This window comes from Lathamus discolor, chromosome 3 (genome assembly GCF_037157495.1).
Source record: "Lathamus discolor isolate bLatDis1 chromosome 3, bLatDis1.hap1, whole genome shotgun sequence".
NCBI lineage: Eukaryota > Metazoa > Chordata > Aves > Psittaciformes > Psittacidae > Lathamus > Lathamus discolor.
Window position 1 is genome coordinate 142,385,598 of NC_088886.1, and position 14,723 is coordinate 142,400,320.

Sequence of the window (14,723 nt, forward strand, 5' to 3'; positions counted from 1 at the left end):
TCTTTATAAACTTTTTATAAAATGCCAAGACACGCGTTTCCCCCTCTGCCCCCCTAAATACCCAACTTTGTTTTAGCACCTGCGGCTGCAGGGATGCGCGCAGGGAGCCGCAGCCCCGCTTGGCCTCTCCCTCCCCTCTGCGATCGCGATCTCATGGTAAGGAGGGCGCGGGGCAGGACCCCCCCACCCCCTATTCCCCGCCCGCCGGCCCCGCTCCGGTCTGCGCTGCTTCTCCCCGACGGCTCCGGGGAAGCGGCCGGGGTGGAGGGGGAAGCATCCCGCAGGAAGCTTGTTGCGGGAGGGGGTGGGAATAGGGAGGTCCCGGGGAGCTCCGGGCTCCTTCCCGTCCTGAAGGGGGGCACGGGCGATCCTTCACTTGCAGGTGCCCGTCCGGTTTGCTGCACTTTTGGAAGTTATTGTTGGTCAATGGTGGGGAACTGTCCGTCAGCGGCCCCGGCGCCGGCGGCTGCCGCGGGAAACCGCACGTGGGACAAAGGCGGCCGCTGGAGTGTGGTGGCTGCCGTGAATAGAGGGAGGGAAGGCAATTAGTTGCCGTGTTGTTGGGGCTTTTTACTTGTCAAACTGGAGCCTCGTTGCTTTTGTTGTTGCCGTGTAAAGGGAAATCGCGGGGTTTTGTTTTGGTATTAAGGGCCTTAAAGGTTGCTGGCTGACACTTTGCACGCGAAGGCCAGAGCGGTGCGGAGAGAGGGACGGTGCTCAGGCCGGCAGAACACGCACAGATTTCCCCCCCCCCCCGGTCGCTTCGTGTGTCCCGGTTTTTCCCCCTTCCTGCGGTCCTGGGGGCCAGTTTACATTTTGTTAGGTTTGTTTTGTGTAGCCTGCAGCCTCCGCAGGTTAAACGGCCACTTAAAAACCTGGGACCGCTCAAGGTCTCCCTATTTAAAACAGTTTTCCCCTGGATGCATTCAGTCCCGTTGTTTCATTCTTGGGGGTGAGCTCTTTGGTGTGATCACCCACATGTGCACGGAGAAGACAAATGTTGTGACTGGTCTCCTTCAGCGCCTTGTCTGCAGCAGCGTCCGTCCCACATGGCGATCGTGCTCCCTGCGTGCAGTATTCGTCGGCATTACCAAACTCCCTTAGAAAGTGAAGAGGGGAAGAAGGTGACCACAGTCACCTAGTTACTCCCCGTTAAACCACCCTTTACGGCTTTTGCCCGTGGTGCAGCGTAACTACTTTGCAACTTTAGGGAAAAGGATAAATAAGAGGTGAGGGATTGACTCTTGGCGAAGTTGGATGCCGCGGTTTGCCCTTGGTACCCAGCTCAGGTTTAGGAAGCAGGTGTGTTTCAACGCTCGTAGGCAAGAGCAAGGTAAAGGTGAGAAGGCTTCACCCTTGCTCAGTTCAGCGATGCTCTCTAGGTATCGCTGTTTATACTCACTTAGAAGCAGCTTGGGAAAATATAATAGTCAGGGTACCGTAACGCTGGCAATATCAAAGCTCCTCTTGCATCGCTTTTGCAGTGGGGTCCATGGTTTACAGAAATACTAAATACTAAAGGAAAAGGGTCAGGGGGTAGGGGAGAGACCAGAGCTAATGTTAAAGGTCTGCCGAATGTCACCTCGGTGTTGCAATGACAAGAAATTACACTTTTCTCACAGCTCTCCCCCTAAGAAATTTGTTTTGAGGGATTTGACAATCTTGCAGATAAAGTGACTGCTCGCTGCACTTAACTGATCATGCTCCCTCACGGCCGGCCGGCGTTTGCTCGCTGCACTTAGTAATACCTGTGCAACCTGGGTTGTAGTAGCATTGTCATTGATTTCCAAGGTAACTGCTTTTTAGCTCTTCTGAGCAGACATACCTACGTAGGGGGGGGGGAAAGTCTTTTCCTCCCTCCCTGGAAGGATGATGGTAAAGTGCTGTATCAGAAAAGACAGGAGGCTTCTCTAAATTTTGATAACTGCAGCCGACAATTTAGAAATAAGACACTTCTCACAGCCAACATGACAGTGGATTTTGAGCATTCAGAAAACACCAGGCCAAAAAACTGGAGACATCTTGATCTTTTAAGACAGCTTTTCCAGTACTTTAAGTGAAGGAGGTTGGGGGGGGGGGGGGGAAGCGGGGAAAGTAAAAGAGAGGGAAAAGCTGCGAGGAAAATAATACAAAGCCAGCACAATTGGCATCTAGACAGTAAAGAAAAAAGTTTTTGAGGTTAAGAGAAGGAAAGACAAAGCTGTTATGTACCCGAGGGATGCAATTTTAGTGGGAATGGAAGATTTGAGTGGTAAAGGAGGAGCGCTTGCCTCTGGGTTCTCTCTCTTCCAGCAGTTCGGCTGCTGGCATCTCAATTTGAATTGCTGGGTGAGTAGCACTTTCTGCCTGCGCGCTTTCCATCTTGACCATTGAACTTCTGATGTGACTTCTCTCCCTCTCCCCCTCTCTCCCTCTCCTTTTCTTTCCTCCTGTGTGGAATCAAAAAAGAAGGGGGGGGGTGGTGTGAGAAATCAAGCAAGCATCTCCAGCTGTGACCTTTGTTAGCGGAGGTGTTGTTATTTATTTATTTCATGGTAAGCGTCTTTTTCAGCAGGGGGAAGCGGGACTTTTCGATGGCACTTTAATTGTGCAGCGGTGACGGGGAGCGCGCGGCACAGCCGGTTTGTCGCGACACAATGGTGCAGCGGGGCAGAGTTGTCGCACTCCTCCTCTTTGCCCTTCCTCCGCCTGGTGTTGGGGTTTGGTTTATGGAAAGAGCGGGGGGAGAACCAGGTTTTTTTCTTTCCAATGCATCCAGGGTGGGATCGGGGTGTGTTTGGGGATGGGGGGTGTGTTTCATTGCCTGGTGTACAGCAGGTTCCAGGGGCTGGTTTCTGGATGCTGAACAATGGTTACCAGCCAGGGAGAAGTGTGTGTGCGTGTGTTAGCTGTGTGTTACCTCCGCAGTCATACATTCACACAGTGACCATGACATCACTAGCTTTGCTTTCCTTTTTTTCCTTTGGGGCGGAGGGGGCCACTTCAAAGCTTTCTTCAGTTCAGTACGCTATTTCCTTAACTCTGAAACCATGAAGGTAAAAATGTTTGTTGATATCTTTTTTTATATAAGGAGAAAAGTTGGCTTGTAGCAGGGCACATACGTGACAGTAAAGGGGGTTTGGAAATGGAATTGGTTTAACTCATACACAAAACGAGATCTTTTTCTTTTTTTAATGATTAAAAATAGTATGTGGTTGTTTTTAATCGGGCGCTTTAGATCCTGTGTTTGGCTGACACTGTTCAATTCTCTCAGTTCTTCATAAGGCTCAGCTGTGATGCGAAAGGTGAAAATTTTAGGGACACTCCATAAAAATTATTTCACCCAGTGATAAAGGAGTATGGAAAATAATCCTGAATGTCGATAAATAGGAGATAATGTGTTTTGACACAGTGGCTCTGTGTTCGTTATCGGAAGTCCATGAGACTTTGTTTTCTCTCGTTAATATATATTGCAGACAGTAAACCTACCCCTCTGCCCATTCCGTAGGCTGCCTGTGATTATACACAGAAAATAGATGTGATGCTTTCCAAAATGGTTAAATACGTATCTTCACCGGAGGTTTTGTGGCAGTCTTGAGTTTTCTGCTCTTTTCTTTTCCAACTCTGTCAGGCTTGCTGACAGTCAATCCAGGAGGAGGATTTCTGTCACTTCAGTGCTCTCTGGTACCTTTGCCTGAGTAGCTTAGTTGATTTGTTTACCTTTTCTTGTATAAAAACAAGGGATAAAATTCTGTAGAATGGATCTAAAATGCGTTAATCTAAAGTGACAGTTATTTAGATGTTTCTTCTTTCACTGCATGTTGTTGCATATACAGGTTTTAAAAGGCTGGGGGATGAGATCTTGTAAGCATTTTACCTTTAGAGGAATTCTTTTTATAGGGACTTGAGGTGAAAGGCCTGGCAGCAGTGTATAAATGTGCCTCTTTCTTTTCTTCCAGAATATTTGCAAGGTGTTTCAGTACTGATGTGTGTTTAACATCACATTTTTAGGGAAACTTTGTTGAATTTAGTCAAGAAATAATTGGCTGTGGATTTCCTGAATTTCATCGCTCAGTTGTTTTGTGATGGCGTGTAATGATTTTAGCAGATGAAAAAACGAAAACGTGTTTTTAGAGCTTTGTTATTTGTTTTGGCTATTTAATACACATTTGCTACATACATTGCGCATCGGTATTGAGCACAGTCCGCTATAATTTGTGGATACTCCATTTGGAAAAGCTGTACTGAAAACTTGGCAGCCTGTCTGTAGGCATGTATATGCGTGTTAGTTTTTTAATAACGCTGTTGTTGCTGAAATTGCCAAATCCAAGTGGGTATAGGCATGCGTCTTAATTTTATTTCTGCATTTCATGCAGTTTTTTAGCAGCTTCATGTTCAAGTTTTTATTGTAGACAGAAGTCACAAATATCCTAAGAAATTCGGTGGAGCTGTTTCTCCCACAGCGTATGTCTGTCTGGTGCTGAAATAAGAGATTTATATGCAAGAATTAAAGCTGTTTAGAATGTGGTGGTTTAGAGAGTGCTAGGCAGGAAGTAAAGTTGCATGACTAGGTATTCATACAAAGCACTTAACAACCAAAGTCTTATCAGGGCAATTACAAGCGCCCGATTGCTTATATTCACTTCTCCCTTCTTCCCATCTTTTCTGAATTTTTGTGCTTCTATTACCGCTCTGTATCTCTCCCCTCTTCACCTCCTTTATGGTCAGAAGTGTTTCTTGAAGACCTGCTTTGGTTTCACCAGTCCCTTTGCTTAGTGGTTGGGTATCCAGCACATCTTGTGCTGATCCTGCTTAAGAAAACGGTGGGTTTCGGTTTTAGTCTAATGTATGCCAAGTCTTTCTGCTTTTTGCTTTGTTAGACATGAACGAAGGCTTGCGTGCTCTGCGAGAGATAGTATCTGTCTAGTAATTAACTAACGTATGCAAAGAAAGCACCAAGTGTTTGTAAGGTTTGGGAAGAAGCTGTGCCTCTCCTTTTGTAATGAAAGAAGCAGATGTGGGCACTTGATGCTTGAAACTTGCAGGGTCTGAGCTCTACCCTGTCCTCCTGATATGGGGAAATTCACCTGTTGATCAAGTCATCTCTGATTTTGAGATACAGGAATTGTATTGGCTGGGTATGTGGAGGCCACGCTTTCTGGGCTATAGCCTGGGGTAGCTGTCCAGATTCGTATGCCAACGTCAGGCAGAGCAGGTGCAGCAGAGAGCTTTCTCTTTGCCAATAAAACATTAGGAGAATGGGTAAGGTAAAATCTAACTGGCCTAAATGTAATTCCAGGTGTTGCTGAACGATCTCAAAATACAGACCTGTGTAGCAGGTGCTTGTCTGGGTCTGCCCTGACATTAGAGTCACACTGCTTGGTCCAAGAATGCAGCATTTTACTTGTATTTAAACCCCCAAGTTTATTATTTTTACTTAAAAGAACCTAACAGGTCCAATAGCCCAGCAATAAGAGCTTTGAAAGCAAAGTGTGAGCACCGCTTAATAATAATGTTTTACTACTAGTGGTTTTAATTCTCCTGCATGAGAACTAACAGGCAGTAATTAGATAGCTAAAACCCCGGGTCTTTCCCTTTTACACTGGAGAATTTGGCGTATGCTAATTGTCACCAGATCATTTCACATAATTGCCTTTTGGCGAAATTAAGTGGAAATTTCCTGAACATCTTAAATCCTCACTTTCCCACCCCCTCCCCTCAGTACCTTCGCTCCCTGACAGGAAGGATGCTGAAAATGTCAAGCAGAGTGGCTTAGTGCTCCAGTATGCAGGGGGCACTTCATCATAGTTAAAGGTGGCGGGGGGGAGGAAAGAAAACGACTCTTTTCTTGAATGAATTGCTGGGCACTTAAAGCCAGGAAGCTGATTTTGTTGTTTTGTCTGCGAGATTGTTAATAGAGCCCAGAGTTCTTTTGGAAAGCCGGAAGTTCTTGCAGGAGCAGGTAGGTACTTGGCTGGCCTGGGAAGTGGTCAGGGAGGGAGGGGGAAGAAGCAGAAGGAAGCAACAGTGTCCTGTTCCCCCCCTTCTATTATTTATTAAGGGGAGGGCAGTGGGGTTTGGGGTTTTTTGTCAAGCTCTGTCTAGGGGGGGTATTGTCCCAGTGCATGGTTGTCAGTGCTCCTGTCATCATTTGTGTGAAGGAAGAAAATGAGCCTTTTTTTTAGCAGGGTGAGTTGTGATTATCAATGGAGGCCTTGTCTCCCGCTACAATGGGCAGTTAGCTTGGGGCAGGACCTTAGGCAGAAATCAGCTACATTAAACTGTGAAAGGGCTCAGGCCACTGTATCAGTTATAATGGAGTAAGGGGAAGTAGTTTTCAGGAGGGAATGCTTAGTCAGGTGTGAAGGCATCCTTAAGAAAATAAACTGTGACTCCACTTAGCTGAATGGAGCTGGTTAAAATGCAGTCTGGTTTATTTTTCAGGAATGCTTCATCACTGACATTGAATTTTTGTGCTTGGGGAGGGGATGAGGACTGAGTTACGTATAGTTGGTAGGTTTGGTTGCCTTTAGCTTTTCAGTTAACCCAAATGGCTTGTAGTTTCCTTTATTGAAGTTTGGGGTGCCACCCAGAGCAGCTGCTGATGTGGGTGCATCCCTCTGGGGCAAGAGTGATGCTTACGGATGGGTGCTCAGCTTCGGGTGGTAGTGACTATCTGGAAATGGAATAATAGTCTAGTATTTGCAGTAATATTTTGAGATTTGCCTTCTCTTTTAACTTAGTTTTCTCGTGGGGGGGGGGGGGGTGGAGTGGGAGATGTCATTCCTAGGTTGAACCAAGGGGAGATCAACCTTTAATAAAAAAGAAACTTTCCTCTTATGGGCATCTTTGGAGCTGCAGAGCAGCTCAGGAACATCTGTTAGCATTTCAGTGGCCACAGTCAGCGTAACTGCAATAGCACCATCTGGAAAATACAGGGCGACAAGTTATAAACCTGTTTTTTAGTGTGAACTGGTATTGAATGGTACCCTTTGCTAAGCCCAGCGAGCAACTCCAGGAGGGTCTGCTAATTCAACACCACTGTCGACCTTCTGCATCCACCCTGGCGAGGGGAAAAGGCTGACAAACCCTCTCTGTGCTGCTTTTGTTTTATTGTATTAGGCTCATAAAGGCACTTTCAGGGCCCATCTTTCTTCAGCAGAAAGGGAAAGCAAAGGGGAAACAGGGAAGAGGAGGACATGGCAAAAGAAGACAGGCGGAGCTCTAGCTCCATTTGTTTTCAGTGGCTGTTGATTAATAGGTTTTAAGGTGAATGGCCAGCTCTCATTCCTCCTCCATTACTAGTAGTGGAGGAAGGGGAGGGAACTCCGGGTTCCAGAGTGCAGGTGCCTGATCAGTCCCTCCCATGCTGCATTCCGGATCCCATGCCATGTTCCTGCTTGGGGGTGGTCAGGGGGTGCTCATCGAACAGCAGCACATCCCTGCCTCACAAAACAGGACTTAAGGACACTTAAAAAAGATCACCCAGGTTGGGGAATGGGGTCCCTCCCTGGCTGTACCCACAGGGTTGCTGGGGCAGGAGCATCCCCTGTCCTGCCTTTCGCTGCTGGGCCAGAGATCCATTGGAGCAGAGTCTCCTGCCGCCCAAGGCTGAAGGCTTTGGCCGCTACGATGATGCAATGGCATGATAGTTTGCTTTCAGCCTGGGTGGCTTTATTGCAGACCTGCTTTTACTAAACACATGTTACCCCAGCGAAGACAAATCCTCTGGCCTCTCTGGCATGTTTTTCTCTGACTTTGATACCTTATTTTTAATACCTAAGCCAAACAAGCTATGGATTTGCAAACAGAAATTGCAGTAACAACTCTTCCTATTTAAAGGTTGGTTTCTCTTTGTGTGCTCACAGTACAGTGTTTCGTCTCGTGCAAGTCTTGCGTTGCTTCCAGAGACTTAGAAACTATTGATTTATACAGTATGTATTAACTTCTTCAGTAAATGGGGAGTATTCATCAGTGGGGTGTATTAAATTGGGCTGTACATGCACAGAAGTATCTTTCATCCTGTTAATGAAATGTCCTTACCATGCTACAAAGACTAATACACAGCAATTTATACACGCAGTCCCCTGCAGTTTAAATCTGAAGATCAGGTAGGTCTTTTTGTTCCCTAGAGGCACTTATCAGAACTTGGGCGAACTGGATCTCAGTATTCCTCTCAAAAATATATCAGTGCAGAATTTGTTGTGGGTTTGGTGGTGCTTGGGGTTTTTTTCTTCTTCATTCCAGGGCTCCATTATTGTTTAAAGTCATCTGTGTTTAAACACTCCCAGAAGCATTTCAAATTCATATAGAGAGATTTAGTAGTTGAGTCCCTATAGGGACAATTTCCTCTGGTTTGCTTCAGGCAGCAGTTATCAAGAAAAGCAAACTTCTGTTGTTTTCTTGCAATTCTTTACCATGCCCTCTAACCCAGCATATGAGACCCCAGCTTTCAGTGGAGAGGAATGATTTATCAGCAGATGACTTGGTACTTTGTAGATGCTGGGATTTCTCTCCAGAAATCTCCACTTGTTCCCATCCTATTACCACATGCCCTGATGCTAATCTGTGCGTTCCATTGCAGCTCCCCTTTCCGTGCCTGACATAGCCTTAAATGGAGTTCTTCAAGTTGCCAGAGAAATTCCTGCATCACACAATGGCTTTTAGCTTAAAACTACCCTTGACAGAGTACTCACAAAATGTATGTTGGGGAAGGGCCTTGTGCAGGAGGAAGGCTGAGGTCACATAATAGGTGTTTCCTATTGATGGCTTCTGTGGTTTACCTTTCATTGCCAGTGGATGGGGTTAGGACCACACTTGTTACTCAGGCAGAGCTCCTGTTGTCTTCAAAGGAAGATGCATGTGCAGGATTAATCCTGCTCTTTCCCAGCTATTCCTTTCTTTTCCTCTTCTCCAAAGAAGCTTAGTTGACTTCAGGAATGCTGTTTTTAAAGACCAGCTTGTTTAGCATATTAGGCATGATTAGCTTGGCTTGCAAATTGCATGCGCTATTATAAGCAGCGTTACAGTCCCATTTCCCTGTGTGTGATAAACAGTGCAAAACAGAATACAAACCTAGATCCTAGGTAGTGATTTTTGCAGGGGCAGTGGATCACACTCCTCTGTCCCAGAGAGCGTATATTTGAGCATTTCCCCTTTTCCCCTGGTACTTTCTCCCCACACCTCTGCTGCAGCATCGTCACAGTGGCCAAAAAAGTATCCTACCCTCACATCCAGTACCTTTTTATGAATTGTTTGAGTGCAGGGCAGTCACACAGATTAAAATTACTTACTTGGGGAGAAGTTCGCAGGCATAAGGCTCAAACTCTTGGTTGTTGTTGGGGTTTTTTTCCCCTCTTGCTTTTTGTTTTTCTCTGAAAAGTGTTAAGTAAAATACAGAATAATTCTGCACCATTTTTTGGAGATATTGCGGGGGGTCTTGGTATTTCAAAGCAGTGGGTGGTAATTTCCCACAGTTTACATGTAGCCCCCTATGGTATATCTGGCTTTAGTGATGCAGGCATGTAAGTCCAGCTTTCTTCTCATGTTGTTTCTTGTTTGTCGGCTTAAGTGTGACCTTTTAATGTTATTCTGTCACTCACTTATTTAACTAATCAGTTCCAGTTTCCATGAAAATAAGCCTTCTGTGGAAGACAGCGCTCAGTGTCTGTCAGGATCTGAGGAGTTTTTGCAATGATGGGAAGGTAGACCTGGGAGAGCACGGGGCTATAGCAGCTACCAGTCACACTGTGGATTACCTAACAGCAAGAGCTCACACAATTCTAGGCCAGCAAGAATCCCTCCTATTGGGAATGATTGTTTTTTTTGTGAACCAGATCAACTGACCATTTGGCTTTAAAAGTCATGCGTTGTTGAGTAGCTGCCTGCTAGTTTGCATGGGGTGTAATACAGTTTGTTACGTGAAGACCTTGCCAAACCTTTTCAGTTACTTTCGGACTGCTTTGGTTGGTTCATTTGGAAAAGAAGAGATTTTGGGTTAGAGCATCTCCTTTGTCTTTTTGAGTTAAGGAGCTAAATCACCATAGCTCCTCTGATGTGAAACGTTATGGATCTGTGCAGCCAAAAGTTGTCCTTGGTTGAACAGCTGTCAAAAGACCTGACATACAACCTGAGCAACACAACACGCTGTAATTCATAGGGCTGGCTTTCACAACCACGCTGTGTCCTGCGTGGTGGCCACTTGACATGGGACTCTCCTGTTCCATGTGTGTGGTGTTAGAGGGAAATCGTTCCATGTAAGGGGCTGTAAAAAGGGATGAACATGGTAAAAGTTGTGGGAAGCATAAGCACTGCTCTTCAGCTTGCTTCTTTTGGATGCACACTGTTTTTCTGCAGGTTATCAAAGGGGTGAGTCAAATAGCTACATACAGCTGAGGCTGGGGGGGAGCCTTTTGGGGTGGAGGAGGCTGCAAGAGCTGAAGGTGAAGCTTCGCTTGACCAAAGCATGATGGAGGGACTTCCTGTTTATTTGGGGAAGACTGATGTTTCTTTTCCTCCTAGCTCTCAGTCCATCTCCCCTCTTCCTCCCTCTCCAGTCTTAGAAGTTCATTCCTGGAGAATAACTGAATTACTTCTGCAATGCTTTTAAGGGAAGCTCAGAGCATTCAGACCAAGATCAGATCATAACCTGTGTAAAGGAATATGGCAAGGGTGCATGTTTGGGGGTGCTGGGGAGCGAGCGGTGGGGTCAGAGCTGTCCTTGGGCAGGAAGGTGAGCAGGAGGGTGCTGGCAGACCTTGAGCGGCAGCGGCGCTATCGGGGGCCACCGTCGTATCACTGCTTCATTTTAATGTGATTCCTTTTACTTGATGTTAATGCAAGTTGTTCCTTACTTAAAGTAATAAAAGGAAATGAAGACACATTCTAAAATGAAACCTGACTCTAATCCATTCATCATCTAATACCAGCCTCTTTATCTTTGCTGGTACCTAATCTGGTTAAATGTCCCTGTTGTAGGATTTTAGTGAAAATCCTCTATGGGGAATAGGGTTTTTTGCAATTGGATTACTCGCAGTAAATGGTCCAGCAGTTCGCTTGTTTCAGCTTAATTTTTTCTTTGTGATCTTGTAAGGGTAAGTTACAGTTCAGCCTGCCTTTTCCTTTCATTCATTCACTCCTTTCTTTTTTTTATTGCTGTTAAGAGAAAGAATTCCTCTCCCTCACAAGCTAGGAATGTGACAGAGAAAACCTCATGATATCTGTGTTATTATTCACCCCACCAAGTGTTAATTTCAATGGCTTTATCTGTAGTTCTGCCATTATTTATATAGCTGAATATTTTAGTAGTGTAATTCATTAGTATCCAGCTTCCATTTATTAGCATTGTCTGATGAATTGATAATTAATCAGCTTTTCTAAAATATATATATATTAAAAATGCAGGTGATCGCTTGTCAGCCATATGCTTGCTGATGAAGGGAATAGTCTCCCACTACAAACGCTTTTTATCTGGAGTATTTGCAATGAGCAGTAAAATGCAGAACTGAAAGTGAGAACAGGAAGGGGAAGGGGAAAGACCTGCAGGTCAGTGAGCATTTGGGTCTTGTGCTAATTAAATGGGGGGCTCTGTAAGCCCCTCACTGAGGAGTCTGCCCCTGTCTTGGAGGTGAAGCACAAGACTGCAAAATTAAAAGGAGAAATTTGGAAGAATTGCTGTTGCTCCGTGCGGGAGTACGATGGGTCAAAAACATTACAGAAACTCAAGAGTAGGGAAAAGTGTGTGAGGAGGTTTTAAGCAAGAGGGTGGGAAAACTGCAGGGGTGACGCCGAGAAGGCATCTGGAAAAGTCGTGTTGAAATCCTGGATACTCAGATTTGTGTATGTTCTGCCTTGTGCTGCAGTGGGGAGTACCCAGCGCTCCTCTAATGCCATCGACCTTTTTCTCTTAACAGTCTAACAAAGTGCCAGTTGTGCAGCACCCACACCATGTACACCCTCTTACGCCGCTTATCACGTACAGCAATGAGCACTTCACACCGGGAAACCCTCCTCCACACTTACCAGCCGACGTAGATCCCAAAACAGGTAGGTGGGAAATAGTTTAGGGATTTTTTGGGAGTGCGCAAATGGATCTTTCCATTTTTCGTGTTAGAGGGAAGGAGCGTGGGGGGAAGGCTTTCGCATGCTGGAGCACCAATGGGGGCATGTAAAATGTCAAGCACATGCAAGAACCCAGACAAAATAGTTTCTTTTTAAGCCAATTAGGCTTTAGAAGGAAACCTACTGGGCGAATGTTCATAAAGCTTCTGCAGGGTGACACCAGAGTTGCATGTGTGGGGTCATTTGTGGATGTGTTTCTTTGCAAGCATGATGCCCCACTCAGTAGTTCAATCTACTGGGTGCTTGGTTTGCATGCATGACCCAGAGTATTAAACATGTACATTCTGTGATCTGCACTTACAAAATTGCAGCTGGAATTTTAAAGGTGGTGGATCATGACCGGTTTCAACATGAATCTCTTTTACTTCCCCAAATCCCATTGTTTCTGTGTCAGGAGTTCAGCCATTTGTCTCCTATAATGTTGAATTTTCATCCACTCGAACTACTTAGCTCCAGCTCTACACTTGCAACTCTTTTTCCCCAGTGTAAGTCTACCTAAGTCTCAGTTCAGCCTGAAGGGCAGTCTTCTTGAATACAGAGCACCGTGTAAAACCCTGACTAGATTTATTGGTGTTACAGAGTAGAATTTACATGTTATTCTAACTTTCTAAGAGTCCCTGTTTAACCTGAGGGTCCAGAGAAGTCAGTGCCAATATTTCTTCAGGCTGCGTTGAGTTCCTAGTGACAGTGGTTTTGTTTTTGTTAATCCAAATCCCAACTAGCTAATAGGAAGGTACATCAGAAACTGAATTTTTGACAAAGAATTCAGTCTGTGTCAACCCCAGTGTGTGCAGATAATTTATCTAAACTCCAGCCTTTGAATGAGGCAGTGCATTAACTGGTTTTCACTCCCTACGCTTCAACTGGGGCCCCCTTCTAATTGTGCTTAATGCTAACTTCACATGGCTTTAAAAGGAATCCATCTCGCTATCCCTGGGTATTGCAAGTGAATGGCATAGTCAACTTCTCATTTAAATAATGGTAGTACAGGGAATAGCTTTTAAATGGTTATCGTAAAACATATGATTAACGTCTGTAGACTGTTTACTTTTCTTCTGTGAACAGTCTTTCAAGTGTGCAAATAGCTCGCCGGATGGTTAAAGCCCAGTTAATCTGTTTGGGTTTTGTAATGGAGAAAAAGCAATGTCTGCATGAAAATGTCACACAAGGAGATTTAATTTAGAGATTAAAAGCTTCCCAAGTGACTGAAAAAATAGTTTTTAGCCATGAATACAGTACCCTTCCTTCTAATGCTCTCTGTTTTAATTTTGCTTCTGCTGGGTAATTGTGCTCTGGCTTGTTAATTGAAAGGCCCAGTCTTGTAACCCTTACTCCTCTGAGCAGTTCCTACTTGCTCTTAAGGCTTGTGTCTGGAGCTGGTTTCTGCTCTCTCAGTAAGAACTTCAGTGAGGATGGATGAGCTCTCTGTCCTCCCCTGCACACCTTCAGCATCTGGCCCGTGTTTTATCAAGTATTTCCAGGGGCTGTCACCTCCACTCCTAGGTTTTGGCAAAGGTTGCCTAGGTCTGCTCAAAAGCAAACATTATTTGCCATTATAATGACTTTGTAACTCGTTTTGGCGGTTACTTTGGAATAATGCCATGCTGTTGAGTACTCTGTCAACGTATGGGGAGGGCTTGCGCTCTATTGGTGACTTTGAGTCTAAAGTAATCCTGAAGGTAATACAGGAACCGTCTTTCTGGTGAGCATTTAAGACAGTACCTAGCACAGTGTCACACCAGAACCATAGCTGAAACTCCTAAATTCTCATCCCAAATAACAAAATAATTATCTCTAATTGGCGAGGTGACTGAGGAAGTGAATAAGATCAGTTTTTCTGGTTGAATCTCATTGGCTCACTTTATGAAGAGGCTCACTTTATGAAATAAGACTGTGAAACAGCCTTTGGACACCCGAAGTGAAGCCATAAGTATTATAATAAGAATGAATAGATAGCAGCTTAGAAACATATTTGTCTTTCCCTTATTTTATTTATTTCCACGTCTCAGTACTAACGCTGCTTGATGTTTCTTTTCCGTAGGAATTCCAAGGCCTCCACATCCTCCAGATATATCTCCTTATTATCCGTTATCACCAGGCACTGTAGGACAAATCCCCCATCCGCTAGGATGGTTAGTACCACAGTAAGGAGTTCCATTTTTTTTCATTCCCTTTTTCTTTTTTGATGTGTAAAATTTATGTTAAAAATCGCTTACGTGCATGTGTGTGTGTGTGTGTGCATTGAGATAAATCCGTTTGCCAACTGCCACTTCACTGAGTGCTTATGAATTTACCCACCTCATGAAGATTAATTAGAATGTATGCCAGGTCATGTGGTCTTAAGCAAACAGGACCAGTTGGACCCAGGTTTGCATGACATCTCTGCCAGCTGATGGCTCATGAAGCATGCATTCTCAAACCCTCCTGCAGAAACATCCATGTCTTGTTAATGCCCTTACACTGCACCATGTGGGATTTTCTCAGGTTTAGCTTTCAGGGTGGTTCTCGTGGATTCTTTTCTATCAGGGCCATTCCCACTATAAATGTTCAAGTTTAAATGTCATTTGCCTTCCCCCCTGAAGTCCCTCTAGTTTTTCTTCGGCCAGTGAGCAGCGTTCCTAGTG

At 45.0% G+C, this 14,723-nt stretch overlaps 1 protein-coding gene across 17 annotated transcripts in view; it reads left to right on the forward strand.

Moving 5' to 3' along the window:
• Positions 1 to 14,723, forward strand: part of TCF7L2 (transcription factor 7 like 2) — a 180,064-nt gene that overhangs the window by 140,413 nt on the left and 24,928 nt on the right. For 13 of the 17 annotated variants that reach the window (XM_065672275.1, XM_065672279.1, XM_065672276.1 and 10 more), the window contains exons 5-6: positions 11,892 to 12,024; positions 14,141 to 14,243. In XM_065672275.1, coding sequence (XP_065528347.1) covers positions 11,892 to 12,024; positions 14,141 to 14,243 — 236 coding nt within the window. The remainder of the gene's footprint in view (positions 1 to 11,891; positions 12,025 to 14,140; positions 14,244 to 14,723) is intronic. The other 4 variants (XM_065672268.1, XM_065672270.1, XM_065672280.1 and 1 more) reach the window with 1 other exon arrangement.